This window comes from Peromyscus californicus, unplaced genomic scaffold (genome assembly GCF_007827085.1).
Source record: "Peromyscus californicus insignis strain IS unplaced genomic scaffold, ASM782708v3 Scaffold_5__1_contigs__length_169319896, whole genome shotgun sequence".
Lineage (NCBI taxonomy): Eukaryota > Metazoa > Chordata > Mammalia > Rodentia > Cricetidae > Peromyscus > Peromyscus californicus.
Genome location: NW_026294573.1, coordinates 9,250,358 through 9,273,901, shown reverse-complemented (window position 1 = coordinate 9,273,901; position 23,544 = coordinate 9,250,358). Strand labels below are relative to the sequence as shown.

At 55.4% G+C, this 23,544-nt stretch overlaps 1 protein-coding gene across 4 annotated transcripts in view; it reads right to left on the bottom strand.

Annotated features, from left to right (window-relative positions):
- The window catches only part of Casz1 (castor zinc finger 1), a 146,724-nt gene that overhangs the window by 19,064 nt on the left and 104,116 nt on the right, over positions 1-23,544 (bottom strand). For all 4 annotated transcript variants that reach the window (XM_052717353.1, XM_052717354.1, XM_052717352.1 and 1 more), the window contains 2 exons: positions 4,998-5,486; positions 837-1,671 (listed from right to left, as the gene is read on the bottom strand). In XM_052717353.1, the coding sequence (XP_052573313.1) occupies positions 837-1,671; positions 4,998-5,486 (1,324 nt within the window). The remainder of the gene's footprint in view (positions 1-836; positions 1,672-4,997; positions 5,487-23,544) is intronic.

The window sequence follows — 23,544 nt, the reverse complement described above, 5'->3', positions numbered from 1 at the left end:
TCAGTTAGCCCACCTCTGACAGGTGGGGCTGAAAGGCCCAGCCAGGCCTACAGTGAGCCTGGGTGGAAGCCAGGGCCTGAGGCCCCCAGCAAGCAATGAGAATGAGTGGGGTAAAGGCTTAGGAGAAACACTGGGCAACGGAGAGGAGGCAGAGGAGGAGGACAGTGCCAGACACCCGTGCAGGGTAGCCGTTTTCATTTCCCCACCCTCAAACCAAAGGGTACAGACCGGATCTGCCCGGTTCACAGCTTCCAGGACCTGGAGGCCCCACACTGCTATAGCAGAGGAAATGGCTTGAGGGACAGTGTCATTTGGCCTTACAAGACCCATTGTTTTGTCATCCAGGCCAATCTTCTATCCCTGGGTTGCGGTTCCCACCTAACCCCCACCTAACTTCCTGCCATTTCCATGGACCAGGCTCTGAACCAGAAGCCAAGGCCGCCACCTGGACTTCAGCCCCCACTCCCACCCCAGAGTGAGCTGTTTCTACCAACCACAGCCTGCATTCAGCCCTTGTGGCAGAGGGCAGAGGGCGGAGGGCAGAGGGTACAGGTCACGGCCACGGAGGTTAGTAAACAAGGAGCGCACAGAGGTTGTGTGACAGTGTAAGGGTACATAGGAGATGTGTCATATGCAGGTCTAAGATCAGTGCAAGAGCACTGGATGAGGGCACAAGAGCAGCTATGTATGTGTGTGTGCGTGTACATGTGTGCACACACGTGGCAATCTGGTTACACAAGTGACTGTGTCCACCACAGGTAAGGAGGTCGACCTCCCTATCCAGTCTGGCCCTCCAGGGTTCATGCAGGCAGTGGGGGAGGAGGGGGGCTCCTTACTTGACAGTGGAGACAGTTCCCGTGGTGATGGAGTCCGTTTTGGAAAAGGTTGACTTCAGGTACTCAGGAGTGTTGAAGGACAGGGAGGCAGGCGGCTCAGGTCCCGGCCCAGGGGCGCTGGGAGCGCTGGGCACACTGGCGAGGGGTGTAGAAACCAGGCTGGGGGTGGGCGGAACCTTGGTAGGGCCTGGCTTCTGGATGCCCCGAACGTCGTACTTGGACGGGCGCCCCACCTTGCCTGTCTTGAAGGCAATGGCCCCGCCCATGTCAGGGCTGCCCTCCCCTGGTTTAAAGAGGTGCAGGTACTTGACGTTTTCCAGATCATACTTGGATGGCTTCTTGTATGTGCTTCCGTTCTGAGGCCTCAGGTTCTCACCCGTCTTCAGTTTGTGGATGAAGAAGTCATACTTGGAAGCGCGGGCTACCAGGTTCTGCATCTGGACACTGCTGTGTGACGGTAACGGCAAGATGGTGGCCTTGGTTTCCAGGTGGGCTGTGTTGCTGGGTAGCCGGAGGCTGGGCAAGGGGCCCACCACCTCCTTGCCGGCCCGGTCCTCAGCCTTGCTGCCATGGGCGGGCCAGGGAAGTTGCTCGCCAGCCTTGAGTTTACGGATGTATTCCTCATATTTGGAGAAACGTGCCCGCTTGCTGAGGGTATCTTCTGAAGTAGGCAACATGGAAGAGGCAGCCGCCTCAGGGGTGGAGCCTGCATGCGGCTTCTCAAAACTGAGCTTCCTGGCCAGCTCATCCCTAGTGTTCTGGTCGTCATAGCCAAACATGCCGAGGAACTCCGTCATGGTGGAAGCAGCATAGTCCCTCAGAGAGGAGGCTTCTCCTACAGGGGAAAGAGGGGTGTGTCATTTCTGGAGGGAGCCGGGGAGAAAGAGACAAGAAGCCCCTCTACCTTGAGCCCCCACCCATGGAGGGAGGGGACCAGTGTGGGGTGGGGCGGAGCAGGACATGATCTATGGACATTTGGCTCACTTGTTAGGTTTTACGACTCTTAAATTAATTTGTTTTAAAAAAAAGTAATTAATACTGGGGTAAAATAAAACGAGTTCATCAATGCCAGGAAAATCAATTTCCTAAATGTTCTGGCCGATGGCTTTTCAGTACATTAAACAAAGTTTCATAAATGTCTCCGCTCTCTCGCCTTGGCCTAATATGAAAGAGAAGCCATTTTACTGGAAGTAAGGCAAGATCCCAACCTGCCTCCTGAGGTGGGGGCAGTGGTCACAAGGAACAGAACAGGTAGAGTTGGGGACCACTAACTAGACAGGAGGGACCCCAAAGTAGAGGGAGTCACTGTGAGTGGGCGGCTGGGTTCTGCCTGGCTGGAGGGTCATGCCTAGTGCCTCATGGATCCCCTGGGCAGATGAGGGATGTGGCCTCAGATGCCTCAGAATCTGACCTCTTGACCAACCTCCTCAAACTTTCGCCCAATAACAGAGCAGAGTAGAGGCAGGGACTATGTCAGTGTGTCTACTCAGACTTAATCAGTGCCTACCACCACCACTCCAGCCAGAATTTGTATCAAGGACAAGTCCTTCAAACCTCCTGGTCACCTTGCAGATCCTCTGCTTACATATAAGGGTGGGTCACCTGGGAGAGTGAAGATCAGAGCCTTGCTGGATCCAGGGCAACAGGACTGAGGGAAGTGTGTCCATGGTCCCCACCATCCATATCCAACACTCTGAGAATTCCTCTCTCTCTCTCTCTCTCTCTCTCTCTCTCTCTCTCTCTCTCTCTCTCTCTCTCTCTTCCTCCCTGTCTCTCTCTCCCTCACATAAGGACACACATACATATGTACAACACACATACTCTCATATACACATTCACAGACACAATCTCATATACACTTACACACATATCCATAATAATGTGCCCACATTTATACACACACTGAATATTTATATACACACTAAATTCATATCCCTAGATACTTTGCCCAGTTCTACAGATACACACATACACAATCCCCAAGCCCCGCACCCAGGGACCCGGGACAAGCCTCAGCAGTGGTGGAGGAAGTGAGCCCCTCACATTGTCTCTTCCACATACAGTCTGTCACCACAGCAGATGGACAGTCCCCAGCATACACAAGCTCATTCGTGTCTCCACCAAACTCCTGCTCTACACCTACGGTGGACCACTCCCAGCATCCAGGTCGGGTACACACCGGCAAGTGAGCTAGAAGAGCCCGGGGGCTTCCTGTTTTACCTTCTCTCATGTTCTCCCCACCTGAGCACACTCAAAGCAACCAGGTTCCAGGCTAGAATTCCGAAGAACACAGCCAAGGGAAGGCGTGACCAGAGGGCACTCCCGACTCCCTCCGATGCTGCCAGCTCTAGGAGTCAGAGAGCGTATCAGAAGGGAGCTGATGTGGAGCAGTGTACCCTAGCAGGAAACAAAGCCCAGGGGAAGAAGGGGCTCTGAACCATCATGGGGGGCAGTGGGACCCCACTAGGCACAGAAGAGGACAGTCAGACCTTCCTCTGACACCCAGAGTAACTCAAGGAGCTTAGAGACAATTGCCTTGGCAAGCTGATGGGTCAGCACAAGCCTGAGCTCCAGACACACAGGTTGGGGGCTGGCCTGGGAGTGGGCTCTGATTGCTGGATGAAGTGGTTCAGGGACCAGGGAAAGGGGCTAAAAATAGCTAGAGGCAGCTGAGGCCTCACTATATATGGCAGAGAAACAGAAGGCTCTGAAGGGCAGGCAGCATTGAACAGGGAGGGGGCCAGCAGGGGTCCCACAGACAGCCAAAGTCCTGGGGAGCCAAGCCCATGGTGGGCAGATGAGGCTGGGGCTAAAGACGCAGTGCTCAGGGCTGAGAGGGGTCCAGGCTCGAGGCCTGGGGCGGCAGTCACAACAGTCCACACCCTGCTCCTGGGAGGAGGGGAAGAAGGCCGGAGGAGACTACCTGGTGGCCCTGGCCATGGGTGGAGCTGGGTGTGGGATGAGGGTGTTGAGGGACAGCAGCCCTGTGCTATCCCTCTCCTCTCCTCAGGCCCAGCACAATCACCTTGTGTCTGGCACCAGCAAGGGCTTTTCCTATCAGAGGAAACTGAAGGTCACACTTTTCCTCATTGATCTTGCAATGTTTGTTAATTACTCTGTCACTGATGTGGCGAAGGATAATTAAACAGCTCTGTTTATATCTTATATGCATAATTATGTGGCTGCGCAGGGCTCCCCGCACAGGGAGGAGATGCGCCCCTCACTGCAGGGGGAAGGGGCAGGGGAGCAGGCAGGGGAGGTGCAGGGCTCCAGGAATAAGCCTAGGAAGGGTCTGGGGACTAGAGCCAAGGCCCCATTTCCCAGGGCTCCAATCCAAGAGGAGACCCCTCTCCTGTCTGAAATGCCAGGCCAGCCCTCCCCTGGAGCAGAAACAGGGAAGGCGGCTGTGTCCTAAGGACAAGGAGACACTGATGAAACCAGGCCTCTGCCATCTTGTGGGAAACAGGTCGGCCAGAGGAGCATGTCCAGGGCAGCTGCATGTTGAGGGGATCTGCTGGCTGGGCTGAGCCAGGCTCGTGGCTCTGAGAAACCCTGCTTCAGGGGGCAGGATGGGACAGAGGGAAAGAGACAGGGTGGGGTGGGGGCACAAAGCCCTTTCTAGACATCTCATTAAGCTACCAAGAGAGCACTTGGAGCTGAGAACTCATGCTGTTCATGCTACTGCTGACACGAGCCCCATGCCATGGCCAGGTAGCACGGCCCCAAACAGGCTCATCCCTCTGCAGGCTTGTACAGTCACTGGTGCACCCACCATCCGCTCATTCATCTATCCAGTCTATCTGTGCACATGTCCACCTGCCCCCATCCTCTCAAAGCCCCGCTGCTAGCAGCTCCCCAAGGCCTGCTCATATTCAAGAAGCTGCCAGTTCTGTCCTGCCTGTCCCCACCCCATCTCTCCAGTTCTGTCTCTCCCCTACCCCATCTCTCCAGTTCTGTCCTGTCTCTCCCCCACCCCATCTCTCCAGTTCCGTCTCTCCCCCACCCCATCTCTCCTATTCTTGCTAGGTTGGATAAGGTACCAGTATTTGGAGGAATTAGAAAGAATTCCCTGGATATACCACCTTTGCCTGCTGGGCCTCTCCAGGGAACTGGGCCCTCTTCCAGCCTTCCCCCTCCCTTCCCCCACGGCCAGACACACACCTGAAGCCTGCTTGGCACTGGGGCCACTGTCCTCTTTTGAAGCCGTGCCATCTGAGTCCTTCTCCTCCAGTATACTGCTATCCTTTGAGGGCTCTTCTGCATGGTCTTCTTCATCGCTGCAGCCCTGTGGCTGGACCATGTAGACGCCCTCTGGGGGCAGCTCCAGGCCCTCACGGGCAATGCGCCCCAACACTGGTGGGGGTGCAGGCTCTTCGCTATATTCCCCATTGACCCATTTCTCGATCACTGCCCGCCTCTTGTCTTCTTCACTTCGGGGAGCCCGGGTCACTCCAGACTCAGGGCCACTGCGCTCTTTGTCCCGGGGACGTAGTGGGCTACCTTCAGCTTGGGAGCTAGCCTCTGCTCCCTTCTCCACGACCACCTGTCGGCTCAGCTTGGCACAGATGGCGTTGAGCTTCAGGCCGCCTTTGCGCTTGGCTGCCATTGGAGGCTTGCCCGCAGGTGGGTCGGTGCACCGGGTGCCTTCAGCTGCAGGGATGGAGGGGCACGGAGGTGAGAGGCCTGCACACCAAACACAGCCACCCTCAAAGCAGTTCTCCATCCCCCCGACAGACCACAGTTCTGTCAAACTGCCTGGGACCACCGGGCCTGTGCCTATCTCCTGTATGAGCCTGGGCGGGTGCTCCAGGGCTGGACTCACAAGTTCTCTACCCTCACAACTGCACACAGCACCCGACATGAGCAAGGTGGTTCAAGATAAAGGAAGGAATGGCTTTTCGAACACAAGAATTCCTGTGCCTGGTTCCCGAAACAATTTCCTAGGCTTGCCTGGCCCGAAGTAGCCCCTCTGTGAGGGGGCATGTCCTTTGACACAGGAAATGAAGGCACGGGCAGGTGAAGGGTTGGTATGCAGTAAGGCAATGCTGTGCTGCTGGCAGCTTGGCTCTACTTCTGAATGTTCCACCTCACCACGGGTCCCTGGGGAAGAGTCGGCCGCAGCCAGCTTCCAACCTGTGCCAACCTCCCGCCTTACCGACCCAGCAGCTCTCGGCTGGCACCTCCCCTCCCTGAGCACCTCGTTCTCTGGCAGGTCTTCTGCCAGATCAGGTCTCTGGCTCTGCCCCCATCTCTAGTTCCCACTTCTGCCCACTGAATGGCAGGGCTCTTCTCCTTGGCCACTCGGGAGCCCTCCCAGGCCTCCCCCATCAGTCTCCTCTGCTTTTCGCATCCCCACCCCACATGAAGTCTGGCCATTTCCTATGGTTGCTTCCTTCCCACAGACCTCAGTGAGGGCTACCCGAACCCAGCTCCTCAGAGCCCTGCTCCGGCCACCCTTCTTGTCTTAGGACCTCCTTCTTCCCTTTAGTTCTCACAGCCCTGGAAATCTACTTCCAAACCCAGAGGACGTGTTGGGACTTCAGTGAGGGACCAGCTGAAGCCACAGGTCCTGGGCTTAATCTCTGACGGCAGCCACTGAGCAGCCGGAAAGGCTAGAGAAGCTGCTAGAGTAGCGGCCATCCCCTCGCACTGCTGAGTCTGTCCTCTGCCCTCGTCAGGCCTCCCAGGGTCTCGGGCACCCTGGCCGGGAAGACTAGCAAGGGCAGACACACATACACATCTCCATCCCATATATCAACCTGTCAGCTGTCCACCATGCATTTGGTGAGGTCCTACTCTGTGTCAGACCTTGTGGTGTGGCCAGACACAGGCCAGCGGCCACATGGAAGGTCTCTGTTCACAATACCTCTGCATCTAGGGATTCCATAGCTCTTTCCAGGGAAACTGGCATGTCCCGTATGGGTCAGGGTGAGGGGCTCTGCTCAGGGCTGTGACGGATGATGATCAAATACCATGAAAAGCTGTACCCCGAGAGCCTACCTGTGGCTACATCCGTGTCTGCCGAGAGACCTCACGCCACACAAAGATAACTGTTTGGACTTGTTCCTGCAGATCAACCACCCTTCAAATACACAGTTCTCAGTGAACCCGGATCCCTGCCTTGTCACAAGCTGCTGATATGTATGCTCTTGTCCCCGAAGGGACGGGGTTATACCAGCCTATTCCACTGCTACAGAAAGGCCTGCTCAGTCTTGTCCCCATATTCCTAGCTCAGGGGTCATGGTTTCGGGGCCTTTGGCCCCTGCCCAAGCCAATGCCCGTTCTATTCATGTTTGTCCACAGCACCAGGTCTGTGCTGTCCAACACAAACCCAGAGCACCCACGTGTGGATCCTCTTTGACACTCAGTGACAGGGCTCATGGTCACACCCCATCCCACTGAGCCTGTGTGCAGACCACCAGGCTCTAGGGTAACACATTACTTTCAGCAGGGTAGCAGGCCTCACCTGGGCCCCTTTGTCCCCCGTCTTGGATGGGAAGAGGCAGGCGGAGTGGAGGAGCCTGCACTATTTTTACCAGGAGGTAAGCAGCCAAGTGTGTATGGCAGACGGCAAATGAATCTATAAATATTTATCCCAAGGAAGAGGGAAGCACAGGCTCTCGGGGCTGCACTTGCTGCTGGCAACACCCCCTCCTTGGGTCTCCACCCATCCTGGAGCCTCCCTGAACTTCGGCCCACCCAGCACACCCACCCTCTCTCTATCTCGGCTCCATGCCGAGTCTCTGCCTGGGCCCCCACCAGCTGCGATGCAGCTGCGCACTCAGGGCCCACCCCCAGCCCCGGGCCCCTTTGCTCTAGCCAACTCCCTCTACACCTGCCCTCCAGCTGCTGCTCTGCCCCAGACCACCTGCCTTCCAGATGTTGCCCTCCCCCTGACTCTACTGATGGTCCCAAGGGTGGAGGTGGAGAAGCAGAAGATCTGGGCCCAGGACACAGGGACAGAGAGGCCCGGGCAAAGGCAAGGCTTGCAGTCATGTGTGCCCGCAAACGTGCGCGCGTGCGAGATTGCGGCTGCAGGAAGGGGTTTCTGTACGAGGCTGAGAGCTGAGCTGCCTGCCTGCCTTCCGGTCCCCATGAACCTTCAACCAGCCCCTCCATCAAGGAACCTACAGATTAACACTGCCCCCTCCACTGGTCTGACCCCAGACTCCTGCCCATGTAAACATTCCTCTGACTTTCTTCCCTAAAATATAAACGCCATGGCCAGGCCTCAATGGAAGGAAGCCATCCGTCCCCGGTCCTGTCACTCACTGCCCCTTTCATCTCCTTCCCGCCACTAGCCTGCCCGCTGTTCTATTTACACTGGACACTTCCTCTGGGAACAATACTGCCCCGGAGGCAGGCTTGGGCTGGAGGGTGGGAAGCGCAGGGGGCTCCTGCTCTGCTTGCCCAGAGGCGGGCAGACTTAGGAGTGGCAGTGAAGGTGGGTAGCGGAGAGTGCAGGCGAGGAGGACCTGGAAGAGTCCATCCAACTCCTGGCAGCCTGTGGCTGATCCCAGTAGCTCTGCACCAGCAGGTTAATCACTAGGAAGTGCACAGTATAGGTTACGGCCTGGCCTTGGGGTCAGAGTCCTGAGTGCACAGCCTGGCTCTGCCCGTTGTGAGCTCCAAGCCTGGGCCAGATTTCTCCCTGGAGAAGCACTGTAGAAGTGCAAGATGAAGTCTGTCTGTGCCAAGCACAGGACCTGGCAAGCATGGACTGGGAAAAGATGTTGCCCAAAAGGGGCAACAGGCAGGTGTGATGTCGCATCTCAATCAAGATCCTAAGGCAGGGAAAACCCATTTGGCTCAGGAAAGTAGGAGGAAAGGACAGACAGGAGGCTTGAGGTTGCCATCTCTAAGCTCCCTGGGTTCCAACTCTCCTTATGAGGGCTTGAAACTCAACAAGCCCCTCCCCCCTCAGCAGGCATCCAAGAGAAAAGGAGAACCCGCCAGGGCTGGGTAAAGAGAGGCACAATTGTCTACCACTCAAGCGGAGACTCACTGAAGCCCTTAAGGACGGTGAACAGACGCCATGATGATCTCATTTGTCAGAGAAGGAAGCTGATCCTGGAGCTGTAGACACCCCAGAGCATGAGCACATGCTCCCAAGAGCCACTGAGGCTGGGGCTTGAAACGGCCCAGGCTTCCCTACAGGAGTTTCTTGGTCTCCTACGCTGTCTCCTCTTCAACCTCACTTCCTGTTCCCATAACTTGGAGCCCCCTAAAGTGTTAACTGCGATGGATAAAATGGTGCAGCAGATTGCTACAATAAATAATTTACTGATATTTATAAATATTCAAATCAGCCAGCTTCAGAAATCGAATGAAGGGAGGGCCTCGGGAGAAGGGCCCGATATGGCATGAATCTCATCATTCCCTCCGAAGGCTGGGAAGGCCAGGGCTCCTGCCAGCTTTGGTGAGAAGGGGGGGGCTCAGAGGGCTGCACCTGGGCCCCATGTGCCCCAGCCTCCCTGACCATGAGGTGAAAACCAAAGGTAGCTAGAATAACTGCTCCCTCCTCATCTGGTCCAGCCAGACAGCCTGAGTACAGTAAGAGAGGCTTGATGCCTACTGCCTTATGGCCCTGGGTCTTGGAGTTGCTGATCCTGCTGGGGTGGGGGCAGTCCCATGGGGCTGGGCAGGCCTGGCAGCCCCCTGCCTCCAACCCCCATGAGTAATGTATTTCATGGCCAGGCTGCCTGTCAGCCACCGGGCCCCGGTGCTTTATGGGCTCTGCTTGGTGGCTCTGAACTCCCTGGTAGGAAATAAAGTTCTCCCTGAGCGTCCCTTCTAAACATTTCACTCAGTGGAAACGGTGTTTAAGAAAAATGAGGACATATTTCTTCCTAAGGATGCAGTATCCCCTTTGGGCGGCCTAATGCCCGCTGTATATCAGGAGGTTGGGAGGCAGGGGCCAGCAGCCAGTCCCCCGGGGTGGGGGTGTGGGGGGCCTTGCCTGCATTTGGCCAGAAGCAGCTCAGGGGCCATGGGCACTGCTGGGCCACTCCGGTGACTGTCTTAGCCCACAGTATCTAGAGTCATGTAGCAGGTGACACCCTCCGAGCACCTTGTCTACGCCGGGGAATACGCTCTGGCGCAGGCCTTGGTGATCCCCTCATATCCCACCATGTCGGTTGTGATGTCCCCATTTCCAGATGAGGCAGCAGACGCAAGGAGGCTGCTAATTGCTTTCTGTCACCCAGTCAGCACTAGAGCACGACTCCCTCCAGGCTCAGATGTCCAAGGCCACAGGCGTAAACCCTGCACAGGCCTCCCACAGCCTTCTGAACAGCTGTCCAGAGTCTCAGAGGTGGTGTACTGTTGGAGTTTCTACCCTGGCTACCCAGGAAGAGCTCAAACTCCACAGACCACAAGCCCCAATCTGATAGCGTTGTGCCTTTGCCTCAGCACCACTTCAGAGCACCGTCTGCAGGCCAGCGCCTGGACTGAAATGGGAGGCTATGTTGTGACAATGCGACAGGCAGTTCACTTCCTGTATTGCCCCGGCTCCTACATAGTGGCTTGTTCAGCACAGATGCGGGAACAAATTTCAAGAGTGATTACGAGAGCCACGACTGTGGCAAAAAACACAGGCGTGACCTGAGAGCCTGTGAACAAGGGAAGATGGCTGGACACCGGCCCCTCACTTCCCTCCTCTGCCACTGCTCTGCCTGTCTCCATACGAATAGCTCTCCTGGCCAACAACTGTCCCCTAGGAGAGGGATGTCCCTTCTTGGGCCTGATCCCAACCTTGGCTGGGAACACAAGGGCTTCTGAGTGTTTCGGGGAGGAGGGAACGGTTGCTGCTACCCTGGGGTTCTTAGCCCTCCAGGCTGGGGAGTGGGCGGGGCTTGGCCACTGGGCCCTAGCTTGCCCCCCTTTGTTTATTTATTTATTATGATTTTTTTTTTTTAGTTCAGTTAAAAGGTTTACTATCCAGACGCGTCTAAGTGGCCTCACTTAGCGTAAGTAACTCTATAAATCAGGGGAACTGTTAGCATCCACCGCACAGGCTGGCTATCAATCTCCCCCAGGTCACAGCCAAACAGGAAGGGGAGAAAAGAGAGAGTTGCCACCCAGGGGAGATTTAAAACACATACTGAGCAAATACACATTGACTTGTGCCTGCCTGCTTGTGTGTGTGGAGCCACACGCGCGCGCGCACACACACACACACACACACACACACACACACACACACACATACACACACACACACACACACACGTTTACACTTAGATGTGCGCAAATCTCTATGGTTGTGTATTCACATTGTGTACACACGTGGGTCCAGAGAGTGGCCCAGGTTCTGGAAGTGCTCTGTGGGCACGGTAATAGGACACAGACACAGTTCCAGATGCCAGAGGGCAGACGATGTGAGGGGATACCAGGCCCCCCAGGGGTGACTTCTTAATTCCTGCTGCAGGCAAGGATCAGCTTGGTCCCTTTCCCTTCTGTGGCCCTGAGCTCTGCAAATGCGATGAGCCTGAGCTCAGGGCAGGCACTTGGCAAAGTCAAAGAGAAGGCTATGTGGTTCTCACATGCTCATCTGGGTTCTTACCCACTGAGCCCCAGCACTGGGCTTCAGAGGAAAGAATCATCTAAATGAACGAGCATGGCACCATGCAAAGAAAGGAAGACTGTGAGACCCAGCAGGGTGACCTTCTGGTAGCAGCTGCAGCAATGCCCCACCCCTTTACTGAGGAGGTACAGCTGGGCATCCATGTAGCCTGCACCTAGGCTGCCATGCATCCTCCGTGAGGCCCCAGAGCTAGAAGACACTACTAGCTGAGCCATACCAGGCACTGGAGCAGGGTGGCAGCTCTGAGTATCCTCTATGGTTGGGAAGCAGACACAGGTCAGGCAGCCTAAGGGGGAGACCCACCGGGCCCATCTCCCCTCCCTGCAGCCCGAGGCCTCCCTGGCTCACCCGCCTGCCTGCCCGCTGCATCTCTCCATGAACTCTATTTCTCTTCCTCTCTGAAAACAACTGAGCTGTAAATACTGTTTAACCTTCTCCCCCCCCTCCCTACCACCACCCCCTCCCCTCTGCACTATAAAAACACAAATATGCCATAACTCAGCCGGCCTGGCCGCCCAGCCTCCAACATGCCCCGCGCCCGGGCCTCTCAGGAAGGTCATTACAAACGACTTTCCGATTCACTGCTCCTGAAATAATTTTGTGTATTAAAACCTGAATCTGCACTTTCTGGGGCCGAAAGCCTCGCTTAATTATGGCGGGTGTCCTTGGGACGGACAGTGATCCTTCACTCGCCAGCCCGCGCTCCAGTCCTCCGCCCGCCAGCCCGCCCCCCTCCCCGGGCCCAATCTGTTTTCAAAGTGTGTCTGTCCTTTATTAAATTGTTTTCTTTTCCACATTATCAGTTGCCATGGAGACCTCATCTCTCGGATTATTTGAATTTCATTATATCTATTGATTTGGGAGCATTTCATCTTTTTTATTGTTTTTCTGTCAATTTTCAAAACGAATAACCATCTAATTTGCGTCAGTGCTGATTATGTTTGTCCCTCAATAGAGGTCGGCAGCTGCGCTGGGGAAACAAATCAATGAAAAACCATCATAAAACTCCCCACTCCAGTCTCCAGGATGTGTGGGTGACATTCCACGCCTGTGAGAGACACACTCATCAGCTCCAACTTCAGCGACGGTGGCGGCGGCAGCAGCCCCGCTCCTCGTCCGCCTCCTTTGGCCTTAATATTTAATTTCGCGATTTGGGGCATTATTAGTGGTGTTTTTATTAGCGCGCGTGCATGTGAGTGTTTGGTGGTGGGCTGGATGTTTCATTAATTTGTGGGTGAGGCAGGGAAACCCCTAAGGAAGGTAGGGCAGACTGTGTCTGGGGTGTGGCGGGAAGTGGAGCGAACAGGGGCAACACCCCGAGGAGGGAACAGGAGCCTGGGGACCAGGAGGGCCCTGAGGAGGGGCCGGGGAAGCGGGGACCAAGAGAAGGGGTGGAAAAGAGGGAATTCAAATTGCTTACTTTGTTGGTTTTTTTTAAATAATTTATGCAATTTTAAGCATTTATGTATAAATTTTTTAATAAGCCACCCTGGAGCAGGATGGCCATTAACATCCCAACGTCCTTCTGTCCAATGGGCTGGCAGAGAGGATCAATTTCTGAGAGTACTTTCCCTTTTTTATGACATGATAAAATGCTTTTAAAGCAACTTACACAAATATGGAAATTTTTTTTCTTTTTTTTTTCGTCCCCTCTCCCTTCCCCTAACAGCCTTCTTATTCACCAGGGAGGGAGGGGCTTTTCGTGTGAGTGTGTATGTGCAAACACACACACACACACACACACACACACACACAGAGCTCTCCTGCTGGGGAGGGGGCTGAGGAGGCTGGCAGGGAGACAGCCCCAGTTCTAACTGGAACCGGCCGCCTGTCCTTCTAACAAGGGCATAAACTTTCATTACCCATGCACGAAGTCAAAGACAATTTAGGGAAACGCACTGCTCGGAAAAGGAAAACCTCAGCGATTCGTGGTCCATGCCGTGGCCACCATCTGGGGGCTGTCCATTTAGCCTGAGGGCACCCGGGACCTGAACCTCCGGCTCTGCCCTGCCCAGCAGGAGGTAGGGAGCAGGGCAGAGCCGGTCCCCCCACCCCTCACACCCTATGTGCCTTCCATGAGAGGCAGTCAGAGCTAGACCAGTGAGCGCAGTATGCAAAGGTCTACCTCCTCAGCTGGACTGGACCCTGCTAGTCTTGCCTTGGACAGCAGCTGCCCCCTTAATTTACCCTTCCCTGAAGCCCCTTCATCAACACCAGTCAAGAGCAGGTCCTTGACGGTGAGCTCCAGATCATTCCTACTGCTCTAAAGACAGTAATGCAGCATGCAGAGATGGACAGACACATGGATCAAAGAAAGTGAGCAGGGAAATCTGTCCTGAGGCGTCCTGGAGTCTCCTCAGGAAGTGACTCTATGGGAACCCGGGCAGCAGCTGCTCTCCTCCTCACTCTAGGCCTCCAAGTTGAAGGAAAGCAAGATTTCTGAGGAAGATGGCAGGTGGTCCCCATCACCAGAATTCAGGGTGGCCCTGGTCTCATCTCCTAGTTGCCCATGACGGGAGGAGGGATCTGGGGGTGAGTCCTGCCCAAGTTTTCCCACTCGTTGGTGAGGGCCATCTCTGACCCCAGAAGAGGGCCTTAGTGCCTCCAGCCCCGCCCTCCTGGTACATGCCGCCTCCTGAGATGAGAAGCAGCATTAGGGCTTCGTCAGTTTCCAAAGAAAGCAACCCAAGCAGATACTTCGCTCCTCTTAAGTGGTTGCCACTTACGCATCTCTCCTCTGTCCTGGGCCCCAGTGTCCACATCTGTAATACAGTGTGTTTAAGGAATGACTGTCTAGGACAGGTGATGAGCACATGGTGCCACTTCTGTTGCGCTCAAGGCTGACCAGAGAGTCTCCTTCTCTGCAGCCTCGGAGGAAGCTGAGTACAGAGATCAACCTCGCATGGCCCTGCCGGCCTCTGCCCAGAGACCCAGTGACTGCCAGGACCTCCTCCACCCCATCTGCCCAAGCTGGACTTCCTCTTTGTGACTCACCTGCCCAGGCCCTCCCGCCCCAAAGTGCCAGGCTCCTTCTGAAGGCACCCCGAGTGAGTCTGCCTGCCCAGTTCCATCAGTAACTGCTCAGTGGGTAGCCCACCAGAGCCTCACGGCTCTCTGGACCCTCTTCTGGGGCAGCGAGTGAGCTGGTCTAGAGAGGCCTGGACACTCCAAGCCCTTAGTGGGATGTAGGGGAGCGCCCACCTCTCTCCTTTTCTGTGCTCAGATCCCCCCAACTGTCATTAAAATAACAAGTTTCTGTTACAATCTAAACATTCCCACATCGCATAAAGGGTTATATTACACCCGAGTCACTCCCGGCCCATGTTTGCACAGAAAAGCTCACGGCAGGTCCCCCCTCCTGACGAAGTGACTTATTAAAGTTTAAACAGTAATTAACAGAACAATAAAAATAAAGGGATGTTTGGGGAGTCATAGCGCACACAGGGTTTTTGGCGGTGCCAGCAGTTTTCAGTGCCCTGCGCTGGCAAGCAAAATGTGACTGGGAAGCCGGGGGGACGGAGGACGGGCCAGAGTGGGCCAGGGAGACTCGAGGCCTGACGGGTGAGAAACTGAGGCCAGACTGGAAAGGATGATGGTCTAGTGTAATAGGATGGGCACACGGGTACAGGAAGGAAGTAGGACACAGCAGAGAACTTAGAGGGAGGGGCTTCTGTAAGGTCAGGGGGTTGACGGCCCAGCCCTGCCTGGCCCTTGGTACTTCCGGGATCCCAGTGCCTGGTCACATCTAGCCAACTCCAGCAGGGACCTAGCTGGGGGAGGCTTGAGGTCCCTGGCACTAGGAGACCCTAAAGTTAATGATTCCTGGAACTGGACCCCTGCCACTCTGGGCTTTTCTCCCACTCAGGCAGGCCCCTTTCTTACTCCCCTTCTAGCCCCTGTGTCAGGGCACCCTGAGAACTCTCCTAAACGCATGAGTAAGGACTGTGGGGAAAACCTTCCTCAGTCTGCTCTGGGGGAAAGAGACCAGCTACCGTAACTTGGACCAAGCCCCACCTAAAGCAAGAAAGTACCCAGAAAGCTAGGTCAGGCAGACCCCCAATGCAAAGTCTTCAAGCCCAATATCTGCAGGGGCCTTGAGAAAACCAGATCATCCTGGAGCTACTGGGCCTCTTGCTATCATCCTTTTTCTCGCCTTTTCTCCCTGCCACAAGTTCCACACAAGGCTCAGATCTACAACTGTAGGGGAAGGCAGAGTCACAGTGAGCCCAGACAGGGAGAGGTACCAGGGAGATGAGGCCAGTACCTCGGTGCTTTTTCCTCGAAGCCTTGGGGGTCAGAGGAGAAAGCTGGAATCCAGGGTGGCCAGGTGACAGGCGTCGAAATACAGCTGAGCTAGTCCTTGGCTTCTAAACCTAAGCTCCCTCCCACTTCTTCCCTTGCCCAGACTTCCTGTACCCTCACTGCTATAGGTCCTGTTGAGGGACAGCATGTGTTCACCCCAGGCTATCCTCCCATCTTCCCATCCCAGTGCCCACAGCCTATCTTGCTGCCTGTCTGCCACTGCCCATCACTGCCCTTCCTCTTCAAGGAGGGCCACTGTAGAATCCAAGTTCTCTCCTCGCCATACAGAATTTACTTTAAAAGTGGATTTTCAGTACAGCATCCTCATCCCCACGCAGGCACAGAGTGGTCTCCAGGACACCAGGAGACCGTAAGGAGGCCTCCCCCCCCCCCCCGTGCTTCTCTGCCTCTGCCGTTGCCTCAGAGCGCCAGCCTGACTAGGCTTTCCCCAAGAGTCTTCCTCTATTTGGGAGCCTGTCATTGCCCAGACCAACATCCAGCTCAGAAATGAGCCCTAGCCTAAGGCCAGAGGCCCTCCCAGCCTCCTCTGCAGGTCCCTGGGCTGGTCCCTCCACATCAAAAGGACAAGTAGCTATGAGCCATGGAGTAGCTATGAGCCATGTGTTCAGGTAAGAAGCTAGGTGGAGGCCAGACTCATTCTAACCTCTATCTCATGAGATCTGGGTCCTGGGAAGCAGATGGACACAAAAGGCAAGGGCTCTGTCTCTGGCTAGATCTTGTGGGCCCAGGCAGAAGGGGACTGTGGGGCTCCAAAGACCTCAGAGCCATTCCCATGTCAGGCACGTACAACTGTGCCCTAGGACCTGCGGGGTCCTAAACCAACAGCTTTTCTTCCCCTCTTTCTGTGTAGAGCTCATTGGGCTTCACTGCCCCCCCTCCAGTGACTCATAATGGGGGAGAGTGGAGGCTGGAGCAGAGGGAGCTCCAAGGGGGCAGGTGATGCTTCCCCAGCCTCCAGCTGCCGTGCTCCATTGGCAGTTGAGCTGAGAAGGCGCTCAGGCTCCCTGACTGCCGGAGGAGGCAGCCTGAGTCACCCTGCCCCAGGATGTGCTGGAGGTGGGAGGCATGCCCCAGGGTAGGGAAACGGGGGGAGGGTGTCGGGGGGAGGACAAGGCAGAGGTGTCGGGTGGCATCAGAGAGGGCAGGTGGGGCAGACCCTTCTGATGGAACTGTTTCTAGAGCCCTGAACCTGCTTTCTGTCCTGGGGGCACAGGCAAGGATTTGAGGCTGTACAAGGAGTTCTGGGGGAGTAGGGGAAGCCTACATCCCGGCCCCATGTGTCCTCCCAACCTAGAGAACAGCTACCAAGATGGAGGCTGTCTTAGACCTGCGCCAGACTTCAGAACTACAAAGGGGCTGAGGCCTAGGAGGACTTGGTGAAAGCCAGGGTCACTCACTGCCCAGGACCAGACAGAGCAGGGGACCTGGTTCCAATTCTGAGCTCTCTCATTCCCTGAAGACCACCAGACCCTTTTCTGTTTAAAGGGGAACCTTCCATAACCTTGGAAACTGACTGTTCCACAGTCTTTCCTTGGTCCCCACAGGGGATCCCTGCTGGGAAGGATTCAGGCCACATACTGCTCCACCCCTCCAAGAACCCCAACAGCTTTAAGCAGAGCTTCTGGGGTACAGAGCACAGGGCTTGGAAGTCCAGCACCCCATCAAGAGCAGCATGAGCAGAGCCTAGCTCTGTTCTGGTTTATCCACTGGAAACTGAGAGGCTGTGGTAGTGGGAGGGGCCTTCCTGTTGCAGGGACCAAGCTCCCACAGTCCTTTGGGCTGTGCTGTGGAAGGGAAGAAGGGCAAGAACTATCCTGGAATTAGAGAAAGGGCCTGGGGTAGACAGGCCCTGGGCAGTGAGCATGGCCCCAGAAGGGGTCGAGAGAGGCAGCTTGTGATGGTCCACAGTGCTCCCTCACCATCTCTGAAGCCTACTGCCTCCAATCCTTTACTGAGGCCAATAGTGAGGAGGACATGAGGGGACTAATTTAGGAGTATTTTTAAAACTGTGGCCCTGGTGGAGGGGTTTAGCAGTTGTCAGCCATCTGGAATAAAGAATTACAATCACCTCCCTAATCCTATATTCCCTAAACCCTAAAGCTGGTTAGTGGAGGGATAAGGCAGCAGGTGGGTGAGGGGGAGGAGTGTCTGTTCCAGAAAGGGGCAAAGCCCAAAGAGGTGTCCATGGACCTAGCAGTAGCTCCCCTCCCCCTCGGAGGGTGCCGGGGCCTAGGGTGTGGGCAGAGGAGCCCAGTGTGCCTGGAGCCCACTCAGCTCCCCCACTGCTCACGCTTGCTCACTCCCCAGGCCTCGCCGGCTTGCGCAGGGGCCGTCAGGTAAATTAGATCTGAAAGCTGACAATTTCTGACCATATTTCCTTGATTATTTCAAACAAATGCACAGCAGCCGCTGTAAGGAGATTAAAGTGACATAAACGTCCCGAGTGGGAGGGGGGAGGGCAGAGGATTCAGGTCACCCCCATCCGTCCCCCGCCTGACAGACGCTATATCGCTATCCAATCCAATAAAAAATCCCCCCCTTTTGCTTTAATTAATTTTACAGCTAGCTTGCTTAATTACTTTCAATCAAAATCCTCCTGCCATCGCAAAATTAGAGATGGTTGAGCTCCATTAGCCTAAATTCTTCATTTCCATATAGAAAAGAGGCTGTCTACAGAGCCAGCCTGGGCCCCTGGCAGGACAGACATCAGTCTGCCCACCCGCTGCCAGCTAGCCCACTCTGGCTTCCATTCTCTGGCTATCTCTGCCTTCTTCATGTCCCTTCATCTTCTCTACCACGGCACCTTAGACTGAGGGTTCAGGTGGGGTGTCCTTCCCACTACCCCCTAGGTCTTCCCCAGACACCACACAGCGGCATCAGGGCTAGCCTGAACTAAGGAGCCAGGCTGACACAGTGCTCTGCACCGCAGCTCTGTTTCTGCTTCTGGGGTCTTCCCCCTCCCAGCTGCCTCACAACAGAGCTTCAGGCCCAGACTACCCAAGCTCACAGAAGCCAGGGCCTCCCTACCCCCGGCCCTCTGCCCACCGAGGAGCTTAGCAGAGCAGGAACATTCCAAGTCTTGGAGTTTAGCAAGTCTGTATAGAGCCTGGAACCAACATCACCCAGGGTTCCCTCCTCTGACCAGCTGTCTCAGTGGCACAAGGCGACACAGCAGCCCCCACAGACTAGTGTGGCCCCCCATAGCCATGGTTCCCAGTCTGCAACAGCTGCTCCTCCACCCCCAGCCTGGCCGGTGGGTGGTGGGTCTGGGCTCTGTCCACATCCTGTGCTGGGCTGGCTCTCTCCTCCTCTCCACCTGCCTTATCCTCATAGCCCAACCCCAGCTCCGGAGACTCCACTTCAGGTTTTCTATGCTACAGCCCTGAGTGTCACCACAGGGTCCAGCCCAACCTGGGATCCAGCTGATTAAGGATCTGCAACAGGATGTAGGGATTACAATAAAACCTGGCTCTGGACCTTCAGGGGCAGTAGGCCAAGTCTGGGTTCTAGGACTCCTCTCCCTCCTTTCTCCACAATGACCCCCAGCCCAGCAGTCAAGTGAAGACCCTTCGAGGGTCTAGACAGTTCCAGCTAGACTCTGGAAGTGAGCAACAGAGGTGGCATCCAGGGACCTGGACCAAGCTTGTCAGAAGGGCAGGGCTGAGTGGGGAGGAGTTACTATCCGAAGTCTGCCTTATACCCTCTATGCTCTTCTTGGGGAGGAAGCCAGCCTGACCTCTCCCAGGGAACCAAAGTGTTGGTAGGGAGTGTTCAGCATGGCACCTGGGCAAAGGCAACTCTGTAAAGAAAAAGTGTCCATTGGTTGCATGAGATCCTTCCAGGCAACAGGTCCTACAGCTGCCCCGTGGCTGCGGCTACCTAGCACTGGGTGTGAGGCCAGCTACTGGTGGATGAGGAGCTGAACTTGGACCCCAGTAGCCCGTACATACCTTTGCTCCCCTCTGCTCCGGCTCTCTACGACCCTTCTCCTACTCACTTGCAGAGCTTCTCAGCTGCATCTTGAATTCCTACTGGTACTGCCTACTCTGGCCCTCAGGATCCTAGAGGATAGTCTGAAGTCTCAGGAAGCTTGGAGACTAACAAGGACCCACCAAGTACTTCACAACTCCCAAGAGAGCGGAGTGGAAGCAGCCATGAGTTCAGGAGGCTCCTGGAGTTTACCTGGCCTTGCTGAGCCCTGCTGTCAGCAAATGAAGGGGCAAGGAGACATGGCGCTCTCCTGGCCCCTGTGCTGCTGCACCAATGCCCCTCACATGCACCCTCTCTCTTGCCTCTTTTCCTGTGACTCACCACAGGGAGTGCGGGGTAGGAGAGGCTGCAGTGGCCCCAGTCTGTGGCCACTTGCCTACTTCTTATTGTTCTCTGTCGGCTGCACTGGGGTGAGCCTCATTCCTGTTTCACCCAGACCACCATGCCTGGCCCAGGGGGGCAGAGGTGGAAGGGTAGACAGAAAAGCAAGTTCGGGGTCCCAGAGATCAAAGGATACCAACTGTAGAATGACACAGCCCAAATTCTCCTCCACGCCAGGTGACCTGCGAGGCAGCGTACTCTTCTACCCCAGGCCTTCAGTACACTGACCCCTGGGCCCTGGGCGGAGGTACCTCCTTCAACTCTGGGCATCCCTCAGGGGTCCTAGTGATAACATCACTTCTGAGAAGCTCTCCAGATCATCCCTCTCCTCCGTCCTCATCTCTGAGGCCTGCTCTTGTTTGTAGCTCTTCTAAAGTAACAACTCATCCATCCACCTCACTAGACCAAGAGATCCATGGGACAGAAGGACCGTCCGGCCCAGCGTCTGGCCCAATAAATATTTACTGAAATGAGCAGAGAGAGCTAAGTGCTCCTTAGGTTCACTAGGGCAGAGCCGGGGACCCAGGGTGTGGCCTGACTTCTGAACCAGATCCTGCCAAGCTCTAGGAACCTTCTCTGCTTGCCAGGGTGGGGACTCCCTGGATGGAACTGAACTGACACTGTATCTTGCCCTCTTCAGCCCCAGGCTCACCTCCAAACGCCCTTCCCAGGACCCTGCAGAGAACAAAGAAGGCCCCAGTTGTTCCGGTATTTCCCTGTATGAGGAACAACTGTTGCCGGCCAGTCCTTTCTGAAGAAACCCAGCAACTGTTTGCAGTGCAGGGCAATTTTCTCCTCTGCCTTCTGTCCTTGTCCCAAAAAGGAGAAAAAGAGATTTAAAAAAAAAAGATGGGGGAAGAGCCCATACCAAGCCCCACAATCTCCCTTAACCCGCTCTCAAGTCTGTCTGGAAATGTTAGGAGCACAGAGGGCACAAGGACAGCCACCTGCTGTCCCTGACAACTGGGACAGCCGCAGCCAAGGGACAGGCTGTGAGATCAGGACCCAAAAAAAGGAGGTGAGAAAGGGAAGGATGGAGAGAGGCAAGGGGGGTTTGCAGAGGGACAGCAGGAAAGATCAAAGCCAAAGAAGGTGGAGGGCAGTGTCTGGCCAGGAACGGCAGGTACAGAGGGTTGGGAGGCCCAGAAGGCCCCCCGAGGCCAGGCCAAAGGGAATGGCAGGCCGCCTGCTCACTCTCTCTCACTCGGTGGGATAGTGGATGTCATGGGGGTGGTGAAGAGGGAGCGAGGTCTATTAAAATCCTCTCAGTGCATAACACAAAATGTCAGGGTTTATAGCTTCATTCTTGGCTTTGCCGGGACTGAGAACCCTGAACAGAAATGTCACCGCTTGTCATGTTTAATCACCTGCTGTTTGTTAACACCTCCCCTGCAAGGAGCCTGTCTCAATCTGCCCCTGGGCCCCCAAGGGACCTGGAAACTGAAAACATCCAGGCTCCTTCTCAGGGGCTCTTAGTCCTGCCTCAGCTTCCTGAAGGAGGAGCTACCTTCTGTTACCATCTGCAGACTCCCAAGGAGCCCCAGAATGACCCTTCTTATCAAGAGGGTCATGACCCCACTGCATGACCCCACTTCTCCTGCCCTCCAGCTTAACCCACCTGCTGCCTCAGCCTGGAGCTGAGGGCAAGTTAGTCGGGAGGGCCTGGAATTTCCTGGTGTCAGTTTGAACATCAATGGACACAGGACACCTACTGTCCTCCCTCCTCTCTGCTCTACTCTGGTCCAGTCACAGCATCTGTGGTTCTGGCTCCCTCTTGGAGCATGCTCTCCTGGGTTGTCAGACTAGGAATTCTCAGCCCGACTGCTTCATAACTTTCTTCTCTGGGGTGGAATAGACGTAGGGTGCCAGGGTAGATATGCCCCAAGTACCCCCAAGTTCCCCTAAAGATACTGGATGCTTCCCACCTCCTAAATCATAATATGGTCAAATCTGGCAAAGAATTCAGGTCCTCTCAAACCCACAAAGCAGAGGGGCAAACCCAGCTCAGGGATCAAGCTGGGCCGCACTCCATCGGACAGATGTCCGCAAAGCAGCCACCTTGCTCTCTGCTGTTCCCAAGGTAACACTGAGTTGCAGCAACCGGAGCAGTGGGACACCGCACTGAATGAAGAGGTCTCTGAGCGGGCCAGGGGATGCATCCCCACCACCCATCTCTGCCTTCGCAGAAGCACCCTGGACGAACACAAACCCGAAGACCTGTCTCCTAGGAGAACAGCGCTTGTCTAGATTGCTTCCACAAGTGCTTTGGGCTGCTCTGCTCTGCTCACGTCCATTTCACCAGGGACCCAGCCAAAGTGACCCACACTGGCAGCCCTCCCTGAAGACGAGGGAGAGTCCCTCTTCTCAGGAGCTGTGAGGGATGAGGCTTTCAGCAAAATAAGCTTTCCTGTGAAGTCTTAGCAGCCATTTGCATCAGCCACTACCCGGTAGGTGGGCCCAGGGAGGAGTCCAAGGGGACGAGTGGACTGTAATGGGATCTGAGGCCTTCGGGGACACAGGCTGAATAACACAGTCAATACCCAGGGATATGCAAGCTTTGTAATTTCCCCTCGACATTGCCATGTGGAACAGCACCTCAGGGAAGCCTGCTTCCCCTCTGGCAAGGAAGCTCCATACTGTGTCTGTCTCCTGGCTTTTAGGAACAAGTCTGGCAGTGACTATGGGCCTCCTGTTTCCCCACCTGTGTTTTCTGGGTTTTTTTCCCCCTCCAGTGCTAGAGAGGGGACCCTGGGCTTTACGTGTTCTAAGAGAGTGGTTCTACCACTAGGCTACACGCCCTTGCACCTGTGAAACAGGCCAAAACACACCGGACCTCGTCTTTTTCTAAGAGAAGTAAGTGTTAGGTGTGACACTCATTCTCTGGGTCTCTCAGAAGGAAGGTGCTGAGCATGTGTGACGTGTGAGGTCATGTGGCTCATGTCATACCACTCTGCCCTAATCCATCTGTGATCCACAGAAACAGAGGTCTCCGTGGAAAAGGTGTGTAGTTACTGCTACAAGGCCTCTGCTAGCCCCCCCAGGCCTCTAGGTAATGTCTTGTCCTGCCTGGGTGGCATGTATGCACCCACTTGAGGACACACTCACACCTAGCTGAATGCAGCAGACCACACAGCAAGCTTGGGTCAGGGCAGAGCGGTATCCAGGGGAGTCAACTGTAAGTCCCTCCTCCTGCATAGGACATATTTAGCTCTGGAGGTCCCTAGACTCTCCAAGCCCCTGAGGGAGGACTGTATTGAGCAGCCTCCACTCGAGCATCCAATCAAGGCTAATCAACTGCCCTAGTTGATGTGGAACCCAGGATTCTAGGATGTTGATCTTTCTAGTCCTAGGTAAAGTGGAGCGGTTGATGTCCTTACCTCTGTCACCACACTGTTCTGCAGGGAGGACACTCTGCCCAGACTCTATGTG